The sequence below is a fragment of the Plectrocnemia conspersa genome, unplaced genomic scaffold, assembly GCF_051122295.1.
Source record: "Plectrocnemia conspersa isolate PC_06_02 unplaced genomic scaffold, ASM5112229v1 ptg000002l, whole genome shotgun sequence".
Classification (NCBI taxonomy): Eukaryota; Metazoa; Arthropoda; class Insecta; order Trichoptera; family Polycentropodidae; genus Plectrocnemia; species Plectrocnemia conspersa.
Genome location: NW_028277166.1, coordinates 2,598,223 through 2,612,352, shown reverse-complemented (window position 1 = coordinate 2,612,352; position 14,130 = coordinate 2,598,223). Strand labels below are relative to the sequence as shown.

Here is a 14,130-nt window from a genome sequence, read left to right as displayed (position 1 = left end):
TACAGTTTATATTCTATCGAATTTTGACAAATTTTTGTAAAATATAAAATTACTAAGAACTATTAGAAATTTAAGAATTTTAGTAAATTATAAATATAATCAAATTAAAAATAAACATTCCAAAGTGATTTTTTCGTTTAATTGGAAAAACGACATTCATTTCGGGATTAACTAATATTCATGATAATAGATAATTATTTGAACTGACTTTTTTTGGGAAATTAATTTTATATAATTATTGCTAGATCGTGTACTAATTTTAATATAAAAAAACCACGTTTAAAAAATTACTAATTTTATTATTAAAAAACAATGTTTTCGAGATATTTTTTAAAAACAAATATAATCCAATAACTTTTATTCCTTAAAAAAAATAGCAAAAAAATTAATAAAAAATCATTATTATTTTCCAAGATTACCAATTTAAAATTTGATCAATTTCCTATGTATATATACGTACATATATATTATATAAAAAATAAAAGTATGTATTTCACGTGACTCTCAACCATCACCGCCTATTAAAATCGCAATTTGCGGCAGAAGTGAAAATTCTGAGATGTTTCCGATGTGAATGGAGGCTTTCGACGTTTCGAAATATTCGATGCACGCCGCTAGTAGCTGACTTGTGACGATAAGAGGTCACAAAGGACCTCGGATATGACTGGAAAAAGAAAGACCCGGAATGGAATTTGGAGCGACTGTCGTTTAAAAATGGCACTAATGAAAACACGATACGATTCTTTTTATTTTATATAACATGTGTTTATGTGTGTGTTTGCGCAGGCAATGCGAATCGAGCGGTCAATCAGTGACATGATCAGTTTTTGTATCAATGGAAAGGAAATTAAATCGAAATCGGCTACGAGAATCTGCTGTCTGACAAAATGATTATCTTCCTGTGTTGTGGTGGAAAATTGAGAAACTCGACAAATCGGAAAATATTTTTTTCGAAATTTTATTGTAAAAGATTGAAAATTATTTTTATTTAAAAATTAAGTATCACTCATTATAATTTAACTGTATTAATTTAAATGTATCATATAGTTAAAAATATAGATTTTTATGTATGTAATGAGAAATAATGGCAATTTTACTGCATTGAAAATCGTTCATTTAAATATATCATTCAACTATATAAATTATTACATCCCGCATAATAAGCTTACTTATATGTCTTCTAAAAACAAATAGACTTCTAGTGGTAAACAAAGTGTTCAATTCCTTTTTGCAAATACAAATTCCAGAGCTTGTATTCTCTTATAAAGCAGGGAAAAGTCTTTGAGAAGTGTTTATTTTACTCCTCACGTTTCCTTTGTAATATTCATTTATCAAACTTAACCGACGAAGAAATTTTCGTTCCTTGAACAATATAGATGAAACGCAATTCTGTTAAATCTATTATCCCATTACAGTTTGTATGAATATTAATAAATGCGATCGCCGTGTCGTTCGTTCACTATTCATAACTTCGTTAGACTAATATAAAATATTGACAGCCACTAAGGCTTCGCTAGAAACTCTCCCCTGATACTTTCCAGAAGCTGAATAAGCAATGATCTTATTCCAACATACCCGAAATATTGTCAACTGCAATATTAATTTAATGGATAAAATAAATAATATTAATATTAATTTTAAAATTACTCAAATACAAGATAGTAAAATTGTTATTGTTTTAGTTATATTATGAATCGATAAATAACTTAAGTTTAATCAATCGCAAATGATTCTGTATTATAGATATTGGTTATATCATATTAAATAACGGAAAGGGGTCATCGCGATAAAAAAATATTTTCAAGTGTACTATGTTATCTTAATGATTTAGATTATTACATTTTACAGCAATGTTATATATAGTTTTTAAGCTAAAAGATATTAAAAGCAAAGATCACTATTTTTTTTAATTATTCAATTTTATTGTATATACAGACATTGGATTTTTATTATACCAAAGCTTTGTATAAAATGTAATCGGCGATCAGTCGTCTGTTTTTATTTTATTGTTTCGCGTCGCAACCAAGTTGATTACATTTTTCTTGGCGAAACGAATAAACTTCTCTTTTGCGCTGTTGGAAAATTAATTTTCTTCCTCCCCGCTGTTTGTTGAGATTTTTCGTAGCGCTTCCTGTGACCGTTTGGCGCTGAAGAAAAAAGTAGAATCCAAAGAAAGAAAATCAATTCAAAGCTTCCCAGGGGTAAATGCAGTTTGCGAACAAACAAGAAAACCAACAAAAATATTATTTTCGTTCTGAAAGAGTTGTGCCTGTTGCTTCCACTGTATAACGAGCAAATTTGAATTGAACTGTAACATAACATCAAACATTGTTTGAACGATAGTTTTTGCTAGTTAATAAAGGCTTAAACCAAACAAATAATTACAGAGTTAAAGTTTATAAGAATGAAAATCAAATCAACAATTAAGCTATATCACATGGAGTACTACAGAGTACTCTTTTAGGGCCTCTTTTATTTTTTATCTAGATAAATTACTATATTAAAAAAAAAAGTAAAATTTAAAAAAATATTACAGGAACCAGCCCATTGTTAAACACCAGATAAAATTAGCATATTTTAATCAGTTGTTATGATTTTTAGTACAATATATGCGAAAATACTTATCTTGCAAAACAAAGTACAATGATTTTTTAAAGTACAAAGGCCGAACTAATTTGTGATGATTGAGCAAAATTTATTTATATATTAATCACTAATTTTGATCTCTTAAGTACGATATAATTTAATATAATAAAACACTAAGATTCATATGAGATTCGAACCAAGGTCTTTCAGGGCTTTAGTCGGCGACTTATACCACTCTTTCTTATTGGTATCAGGAAGAAAATAATGTACATTTTATTTTTAAGCACGCATAATAATTGTTTTTAATCAGTTTGAAGAGTACCTGTTTAAAATTTTGTCTACATTTGCCAAAAAACGGTGTTTTAGCGGTCTGCCTAAAATAAACAAAAGTCAAAAGGAACACTTGTGATACCAAAAAAATTAACGCGCAAACCGGATTTAATTGGAACGGAATACATAACAAAATTAATACATAAAAAATATGGTTAGAAAATACTGTCACGCAACCCAGTACAAATGTACCTGCCCAACATTTTAAATTATAATGAGATATTTATTAGATTGAAACATTCAAGATTCAAGTTTTACCCCAAATCATAATATAACATTGATAGCAACCCTTTTTATATGCGCGTGCAAAAAAAAATCTAATACTGTTTATCAACTGTCTGGCGTGCCGAGCAGTTTTTATCGAAAAAAATAAAAAAATAAAATCAGAAGAGAGGATCAGAAGCTTGGAATACACAGTTAAGCTCGAAATAATAATTCACCGAAGCTTTCAAAGCACAAATAAAACAGCTGCTTCCACTTCGATCGTCAGATTTGGTCCAGCCAAGCAGTCATTGAATCACCGAGAGCTAAATTTAATATTTGAAACTATTTAATATAGCACCCATCTAATATTAATATATTGTAAAATTTGACGTATCACATGTATCTTATCGAAACATATTAACGAACGAATAATTATGAATTGTATAGTACAGTTTTTTCAATTCCATGAATCTACGTTTGTGTATTAGTACACTCGTGATACAGACTCTAGTTATTACTTAACGTCATACTACGACTGACGAGGATATAGAGAGCAAACGTAGAGTTCTCCGTATCTCTGCATGATTACTTTTAAATTTCAATTTAAAATCGGCAGTCTTTGTGAGGCACCCGTGCATACATATAGTCTTTTTAGGTTATGTCCACATGTGCTCCATGCATATGATATAAAATATGTCGGAGAAGCGAATGCATATTTTATTTACGGTCGCGAAACGGTGCATTTATTGATTTGTCCTATGGCTAGCAGGCGTTCAATGTTTAACGTATAGTGGTCGACAGACCGATTAAGCTCTAGGTATAATACATAATTATAGCAGGTATAACCGATGTTTGACGATGAGATTTCGCCGACTTAAACAAAGCTCTACACGTGCGAGCGCAAATCCGATTATTCGGAATGCAACGTGTGCTTCGCCCGAATTATTAATGGCCGTAATAAAATTGTTTGCTTTTCGTGAATAGGTATAATGGTTGAGCTATTAATTTGCGTGCGATGAAACGCATGTCGCAAATTTGATTGAAATACATTGTATGCTAAATTGAGCCGTGTGTATTATGTAAAATTTAATACCAGATATATTCAATGAGAATTTATTTAGCATTTATGTTAGACTTATTATTTTTCAAGAACAGGCAACATTAAAAATAATTCATTGGTTGGCACTTTATTTAGGCACCCGATTTACAACTATATATTTTTTAATAAAAAGTAATATTAATGGACACTTTTAATATTATTTCTAGAGTTTATTAATCATAGAGTTATAAAGGGCTCCAAAACCTAAAAAATCAGCTTATAACAGTGTTTTTATGAATCGAACTATTCAACCTTTATTGCTCTAATCTTCAAGAAATTGTATATTATTTTGCATTAAAAATTGTCATTTAAACAAAAGAGTTTTTTAAATTGATCCTTAAAAGAAATCGTATTTAACAAATAGCGCGAGATCACCCAGAATTAGAAATTGCCAAAACGCGAAAGCACGGTGGTAATATTTTATCCGCCGTTAGTCACACTCAAGCAGTTTAATTTCAGTCCTAAGAAATTTAATGACATTGTTAAGTTTAATATAAAGACTATTGTCTCTATTCGTTCATATAAAATAACCATATACCCACTATATTATTTATTTATAGTTTGTCTTCCGCAATAAAAAATATACATGGTGGATGATAGCTTACAAAGAATTCAGGAATTAAAATAAATATAAATAGCCGCATTTACTATTTATATCAACTGCTCGCATCATATATATAAAAGTGCTCGCAAAAACTTAGATTAAATTAGCGTCTTTACAACAGAACAGCAGGGACTCAAACATCGGCAAAACATTAGCTCTTTACGACTACTTTTTACGAAGGACGGCCCGCTGTGGTGTTAGCCTACTAAGAGGCCTTCAAGCCAATAAGTTGATATTTCTGGCGCTGGTCGAAGGAATGAAGCACTTAAAAAAGTGTGATAAGCCAACAATTTTTTTTAATGCCAGTTTTATAGTACTAACATTTTAATAAATTCACACTGATTAAGAAACGTTTTGATTATTTATATTTTCTATTAGTTAAAATTATTAAAACAAATCGATTTATTTGTCATATTAGGTATCGAACCAGTAACTATTGTTTCATTGAACTAGCTCATTTATTCTATAAATATTTTTTATGATCATTGATTATTTAATAATCGATTGATTTTGATTATATAAATCTATTAATCGATATTAATCATTTGATATATATAAATCGCTTTAAAAAAATATGTATGTACTTCAACGCGCGCTTAATAAAAAAAACAGATAAGAAGCTTATACGTCGATTGCAGTGTAAACATTCCATTCGATTTAACATTTAATTAAGAAACGTTTTTACTGCGCTAAGCTAAAACAATCAATTGCATTGATTGTTTCCTGGAACGAAAAATAGAGCAAACATTCGGTAGCTGTAATTGCATCTCTATCTTGTACATAAATCAAAGCAAATATTTCTAACGCTTTGTAATGTACAATTGCGATTATCTATGCAAACAGTGCAGTAGCTATTGCTTTTTATGTTTTACATTTTATGAATAAAAATAAAAAGAAGAATTCTTTGAGCTATACTTTTATATACACACAAATACTATCATATGTGTCGTGGATATCTTACATGTTTATTTTGCAAAATTGTATTTCCACTTTACTTCCTGTTCGGATAAATGTTGAATAGAAAGGATTTAGTTTGCTTTCTCGTCAACTTACTGGATTTGTTTAGATTCGAAATATTCGCAAACCCTATGGACATATACAGAGTGGTTAAAATAATAAACGTTCATTAAATAATACAATTTTATTATCACACATTTAAAAATAAAAAATAAAATGTATGCCTTTAGATCATAGCACCAATAATTATAATTGGCACTACACAAAATATCTCAAAAATATTTTTAGAACTATTTCGAATGGTCACTTAATGTGAAAACTGAAGATTTAAGACGAAATTATTGTCAGAAGTACATCTTGATACATTTAAATAACAACATATAATTGATGTGCAGACTGCTACCTTCCTGAACTTCAAAGAGTGAAAATAAAGACTGAAGACATCTAAGGTCATCAGATTTAGATAAAACATCAGATTTCATGACATCAGATATTTAGGATTACTTTAACTTAGACTGCAAATGAGAGAAGACTGACTAAATTTCAGACCAGCGAAAAATGCAGAAGTCGCCGCTTCTCTCTTCGTCTACACTTTATAAATGCATCCACAATAAACATTTCTCCATTGTTTCACAGCAAATAAAACAATAAAATTTTAATTTGAACTAAATAAACCTCTTAACCTTGGCCAGGATAATATAAATAATGTCTTATGCATAATATTGGCGTTGGAATTATTTATAAATGCTTACCATCTGACATATTATGCGACACCTAAAGGCTAATTTATGACACTTTCTCAAAACAATAGAGATTTTTTATAGCGTATAATCGTTTAATATTTTACTTTTTGCAAGTCAATCAAAACATCCATCATGCTTTGAGATGTAAAATGTTTCTAAAATTACTAATTGGCAGAATGATTATTCTTAAATATATGTTTTAGTCGCTGTAGTTGCAATACTTTCTTTTTTAAATTCTTGTCCATTTTTCATTTGGGTTTTTAACATGACCAATCGAAACAGAGCTACAATGTTTGAAGTAGAAAAATAAAACCAGTACTAAGCCAAAATATAAATTAAAACATTTAATTGTCTATAAATCGCTTATGTTTTAATAGCTTTTTACTTAGTTAAACAAAAAGTAAAGTAAAATGTTTTCTTGTAATCGGATGCACTTTAGATATATCCATTAGCTCATGAATTTATTTAAGTGCATGAAATTGGACCATGTAAATATACCTCGTATGATCTTGGTGCCCATTACACAGCGCGATTTCAATTAATTCTGTGAATTTTCCGTGAATTTTCCAATTTGCAATAGCGCGCGATTTCCAAAGAAGCAATCAACAACGACTTATTCGTTGGCTCACTAGCGTAGGAGCGATTATAAAACCCACCCCTTACCATATACATAAAGTGTGGGGGTGGCAATTATAATACTACTTTTTTGTACATAACAACCGAAGGAAAACGGTCGTCGGTTTTGCTTTACGCGATGAATAATAAAATTGACCGCGAAAGCCTGATAGTTAAATCGAGATAAGGGCTAGTAAAATGGTGCGTGTCGGCGTTAAGGACCGTCGAAATTTAATTACAACGTTTGGCGATTTATTTCTTTCGGGTAGGAGCAAGGGGGTAGAAGTTAATGCTCTGTGATATTTTTGGATTGTTATGGAGCGCTTAATAGAGAAAACTTAATAATAAACGTACATGGTTTAGAAACTGAGATTTCTTTGTATGATTTGTAATAATGGTATGTAAGTTTAGTTCTTAATAAACTCTAAAAATATATTTATAAATATTTAATTTCCTTAAATATAATATTCTATTGTATTATTGATTGTAACACTTAGTTTAAAATCGATGCAAAATTGCCAAATAAATATTAAAAAATTGAGTGAAATGTATATTTCATATTAAACATTTCTATACTGTGATGTACACTTAGTGTACATTCCATTTTATTATTTAAATATCTCACTAAATATTCAAAATATTTTTTTATATTAAATAAATAAATTTAAAATAGTAAAAAAAATATTACTTATTTTTTGTGGTTAACGCAATGTTTTTATTAAATCGGTCTTCAAACCGCGATAGCCTTAGCTTTTTTTTTAATAATTTTGAAACAAATTTTGAATCCAATTTAAAGAAAATTTTCAAGTAAAATAAAATAATCTAAAAAAATATAAAGATTTTATATATTACAGTATTTATAAAGCGACAACTTTTTAAAATAATCATACTTCTTCAACGTGCGTTGAAGAATCAGGGAAGAATATATAGCTGATTGCGTAGTATCTAAAGTCAAATATTTTGGCGGAAGCGTTATGGTCTGGAGTTGCATGGCAGCAGCATGGGTAGGAAAGTTGTACACTTGCGAGTGTAATATGAATAGTGATTATATTTATATTCCAATGTTGCAAATTTAATGGATTCCTATTGGAAAATATTTTTAAGCACAGACCAACCACCATCTGATTCCAACAAGAAAAATCTCCGAGGCATTCTTCGCTAAGAAGCAGGGCTTGGGTTTAACGCTTTTAGATTGGCCAGTCACCAGACTTATATCTAATTGTTAAGAATATTTATGGGTAAATTTAAAAGAAAAGGTTGCTCAACACAAAATTGAGCTGCGAGAAAATTTTCAGATGGAATGGAGAAAATTGTCCTAAACACTTTAAACAACCTTAATTTATGTTCTTACTATTTTTAAGATGAAACACATTTATTCCTTTAAGGAGCATCGCCGTACATGTACGGCGGTCGGTCAAAAACATACTAATATAAAAATATAGTAAAATGGATCAAAGCAATAAAACGTTGAAAATCACTGACGCTTTCTATAATTTACTATAAATGCAACACACAATAATAATAAATAAATAACAGAAATAATTGTGGAAAAAAACGTAAACTTAACTCACTTCTAGGATTACACTAACAAATGTTTATAAATTAACTCACTACTCAAAGGGTTAACGGGGTACCCCATTATTATGGCCATGTCTATATATTAAATAACACTGTTCTCTTATTTATTTATAAGATCTTAAAATAAAGAGAGGTTAAAGATGACTCCAGAGATTTTTTATAAGACATTATCATGACAGTAAAACATTATCCTTAGTATTGAGAGATCAATTTAAAAAAAAAAATTTATGATTTTTTCATCATTAAAAAATATATAGATATTTGATGCGCCATTTTAAATTTTTATTTTACTTTAATAGTAGATAGTATTATTTTATTGCTCATTCGATCAAATTTACAGCCATTAATTAAACATAAAATATTCTCATATTGCGGTTCATAAAATATATAATACATACCACTGTATTTAACATACATATGATTGTATTTTATAGCTTTAATTATTTTAACTTAATAAAAAAGTATTGAAAAATAAAATATTTAGAATAAGTTGACGAAAAAATATATATTCGGTTTCAAAATAAATCTAGCCCAATTAAATAAAATCAAAGCCTAAAGCCAGACTACAATCAGTCGGTGTATGCAATAATATTCCGCCGGCCAATACGCCTATGCCTATATACGGCTATATTTCTAAACAGTTCCTGAACTATATATCAATGTAAGAGCGCTACGCTTAACTGATAACCTTTTAAAAAATAATGGAAAAAAGTGTCCCTTTAGTAGCGCTCTTAGTGCTTCAATCCACTTAATTTAAACGCTATGTACATGTATACATATGGATATAAATATATAAAATATGATTTAACACTCACCACTGCACCATGAAATCTGGTCTGATGGAGAAGATAGGGGTCGTCCTGTTTCCGTTGTCGGTTCCGTTGACATTGAATGGAGCAACCGATGTGTGGTGCGGCATCTCCATTTCCAAAATTGAATACCGGTTCGACGTAAAAATAAAATAAATAAAAATAAAAACAAAACGAAAAAACCTCACGTCAGATCGACGACGTTTCTGAGTGAATATTTCGTCGATTTCAAACGACGCATTTTTTTATATATTTTTTCATAGAAATATCAGATGTGCTCAGATTTGTATGTGTGTATAAAATATTTTATTGGACCCAGAGACTCGAATTCGTTCCACTTTATTTCTGTAGCATAATTTTATTTATGTTTTATGGGTCCTTCGTCCATTTCTTTGGAAATCATCGAATGCGGTTATAGAAAAGCGGAGCGAACGGCATCCCAAAGGCTTGTTGCGGATCTGAAACAAATTAAAATAGATATTTATTTATTAAGTTATGCTAAAATTAATATTTTGTGAATAGTAGGTGATTCAATTTAAAATAAAGTCATACGTTGTATTATATATGTCAGTTGTAGCAAAATAATATAATATTATATTAAACATTACAATAAAATCATATTTATAATCGCAATGACGAAAGCTACCATCTTGTTTTTTTATTTTAATTTAAATGCTAATTTTTCCTTCAATCAAACAAAATTAAATAAGATTTTTCTTACTTGAAATTAAATATTTTTCTTATGTTTATGTGCATTATTAAATTTCGTCCATACAGAGTGATACAATAGAACCACAATTTCAACGCAGAGCAAAAAATCTTAAAGACCTGTTATTTTTAGATCACCGTTTTCAGGTAGATATTTATTAAAATTTATATCTAAGCTTTTGGATGACATAGTAAATCTCTCGACTTGGTAAACTACCTCCCATTTTATTACGAAAAGACTAACATAAAAAAACAAACAAATAAATGTGTCAAAAATATTTATAAAATTTCAAATCGTCGATTCATATGTATTTACGTAAATAAATCCATACTTGTGGCCATTGCCAAAAAAATATTTTTATTTTAATTAAAAATAAAATTAACCATTAATACAATATTGTGTGAATTTTGATTGTAGACCAAAAAATACTCATAAAGTTGTAGATAGTAGCACATGTGTAAGTTGTAATAAACGCTATTGTAAATAAAATATGCAGAAAAAACACAATCGTTTCGTTGAAATTAGTTGTAAAAGACTCGTTAAAGGGTCATAAAATAAGACTTCTATCTCTCAAACATACTAAAAATCCAGATAATATAATTTTTATATATTTCTACTTTCAGTATTACAAGTGCCAATTTACATTTTACATTTACAAAAAATGACCAGTCTACATGATAAATAGAGGTAACTTTTATAAATTTCCAATACATTTTAATATAATATATAATTGGTAAGCAATTTCTCTAATATATAGCTCTGTTTCATTGTTCAGGATATTTTGAGTAACATGTATATTTTTCAGTCGCCATCAACAAGAGCATCACTCATCACGAGCAATTTTAGGATGGAATACAAAAATACATAAATAATTGGTTAATACCTACAAGTAAATATTACCCAAACAATTATTAATTATTTTGGGATCAGTAGATGCCGCTTTGCATTATGATAGCGCTGTGACGACCGCACACAAGCCCTCGTTACGACCAAAAAAATAACATGTAAGTGTTTTAATTATATATATTCTCTGTCATTGAAAGAACATTTCTTTGTTGCGAAATGACCACCGGAAACAATAAACCACACATTATCAAAACTCGTGAGCAAAATAATCATCCATCAACAAGAAAACAAGACAATAGTGTGAAGGATTGGAACCACACAAGATCTCGTTACAATAATAACACGCAATGATTCTCCAGTGCATTGAAAGAATATTTCTTTCTTGCGAAACGGTCACGGATATAATAAATCACCAGATTCACAGCAGTATACGACCTTGGACAATGCCCATCAAGCAAATGTCGCTTTCTAAAGGCGTATACATATTTCGCTGTTCTAGGAAACAAGTACATCTATTGGCTGAATGATCGCTGCATGATTGTGATTGCTCGGCAAGCTCGACATACTGTTATGGGCGCTCACATCTCGAGAGGGACTCTTCCATACGAGCACCACCGTAGCAGAGAACATCCTCTGCTATACTGTTGCTGTCACGTCACCTACAAGACATTTGAGGACCTCCAACGGACATCATCTTTGCACCAGCTTCTCTACCACCGCTTGGATAAAAAATTAAAGCGCATTTTCAAAAATAAACATTTTAGCCGTGGATTGAAATTACGCATTGCATCATTCTGACTGTAAAGACTAACTTTTCCTATTCCTTGATAACATATAAGCCAGAACGCTTCCATACTTTATCTCTTTCTTCATATATTTTATATAAAACTAACCAATATAACTACCACTTCTCTTTCGACTTGTAATGTATTAGCCAAGCTACGCGGAATCGACCGAGAGGACTCATAGAAGCTGATTCACTGCTATTATTTTCGGTCTTATATTATACACTTATTTGAATAATATGAAATCAAAATAAATGTGTTATATAAACTAAAGAAAAAAATTCTAATATATGTTTTAAGAACTTGACTTACTAGTGAGAAAAAGCATTAATCTTTACAAATGGGTGCCGCACAAACGCAAAAACAAACATTAGAAAGAATAGAAATTTTCATTAAAAAGTTACAATATGAAATTCTTGATCGTAATATTTAATGAAACGAGTGTTTATTATATTAGAAAGCACAATGTAAGAGTTTAATTTGTATATAAAATTAACAGGAATAGCCCGGGTAAACTTTTAGTAATTGATGTGGTATCGAGGGTTCATTATTTAGCGTAACAATATAGCATTGACCTTTTAGATATGTGCGTATAACTTATGAAAGATAATTGGAAATTTTATATTCCAATTATTTATATGTTAATCCATCGTGCCACAATGCATAGGAACTCTTTTAAAGGCAAGTAATAATATTCCTCTGCCTTTTTTCATATTATAATTTGCAGAAATATGCTCCGATAGTATATAAAATTAGTGCGTCCAGCCCAAGAGATCACATCCCCTCCTGGGTTTGGGTTTTAACCTCAAGAGTGGTCCCTTGCTCTCCCACACTATAATCGGTCGACTGGCGCCGAGGCTCCTGATACAATCAGTATATGTACTTCCATGTTGTACCAATAACGGCAAATCTTTCTTAGGATCCCTCTCTCAAAAAATTGCAGACGCTGCGTCTCATTTTATTTTTTCTTTATTTTCATTACAACTCTGATTATTATAACTTGACTTCACTGTGTCATGGATGTCATTAATATCCTTATACCAGGACTAGTATTAGTATAAGCTCACACATAATATATATATGTTTTAGTTTATCTGAATATATGTATGCTTTTAAAGTATTCATACAGATATTTGAAGAATGTTTATTTAATAATACATTATTTTGATGAATATTTTGTAGCATCAAAAACAACTGCATTTTCTATGAAAACATATTGTTATATTTGTAGTCGATTCCTAGTTCTCAAACAAGGAAATAACACACAGCATCCAGCGTATTGCGAATCGAAAACCAGCGGTTCTCATACCTAACCAGGTGTTCCGTGAAGATGCGTCGTGTGTATAGTATGATTATATTTAGGCCGTGCTCAGCTGCGTGGAAAAAATCGATGACACAAGCAACACAACCCCCAAACATAATTAGTATCAGATTATTCACGCTCAGGCTATTCTTCGCCGTGTTACACCACACAATAACGCCACCGACGGATTCATCTACTATATAATACATCCACAACTGTAATGGTTGCTCGGTATTTTTTTATTTAACCACAAATATCACATGGCATAAAAGCATTGATTTACCTTTACTATACACGCATATTTTTACATATTCTTGCTCTCTATGCTATCGCAAATAAAAACACAATTGAAATTCTGGCGATCTACTAAACTAAAAGTCCAACAAAAGCACGCTGTACATAACAAAAAAATTTATATATTGAAAAATATGTATTTACAGAAACAATTAAATTAAATCATATACAATGCGTTCGATGTTTATCCCATATTCAATATATTTACGAAAATCTGTCAGTATGCTTGAAAAAAATAATAATTTTGCGTAAAAATCCAAATCATTTTTTTCAGAACGAAGGTATTATAAACTTTAGCAAAAGCATTCAAACCTAGGTTTTTCAGGACTATCGTGCCAAATTAAAATGTAGATACTTTTAAAATAATACAAACATTGACAAAGCATATTTTGAAGGTTACCGAAATGCATATAATAACAAAACACAGCAGTAAATAAAGTATAATATTCACACAGTTAAGTCTATCATTTTAGACTTGATGATATATTTCACTGTTGGCCATTAAAATTCGATTTTAAGATACAATGAAGGCCTTAAAGAAATAACATTGAAAAGCTGAAAAAAGAGCACGCGAAGATGCAATTTATACTTCACGACATGTATGTTTAAATTAGCATTCTTTTACTAAAATCTAGAAATGAACTTACCATCAAGATTATTACTAACAA

The 14,130-nt window shown here is 29.9% G+C and overlaps 1 protein-coding gene across 1 annotated transcript in view; it reads right to left on the bottom strand.

Annotated features, from left to right (window-relative positions):
* The window catches only part of mAChR-B (muscarinic acetylcholine receptor), a 130,073-nt gene that overhangs the window by 81,035 nt on the left and 34,908 nt on the right, over nucleotides 1-14,130 (bottom strand). The window contains exon 2 of the mRNA XM_088181162.1: nucleotides 9,532-9,983. Within this exon, the coding sequence (XP_088037288.1) occupies nucleotides 9,532-9,641 (110 nt within the window). The 5' untranslated portion in view covers nucleotides 9,642-9,983. The remainder of the gene's footprint in view (nucleotides 1-9,531; nucleotides 9,984-14,130) is intronic.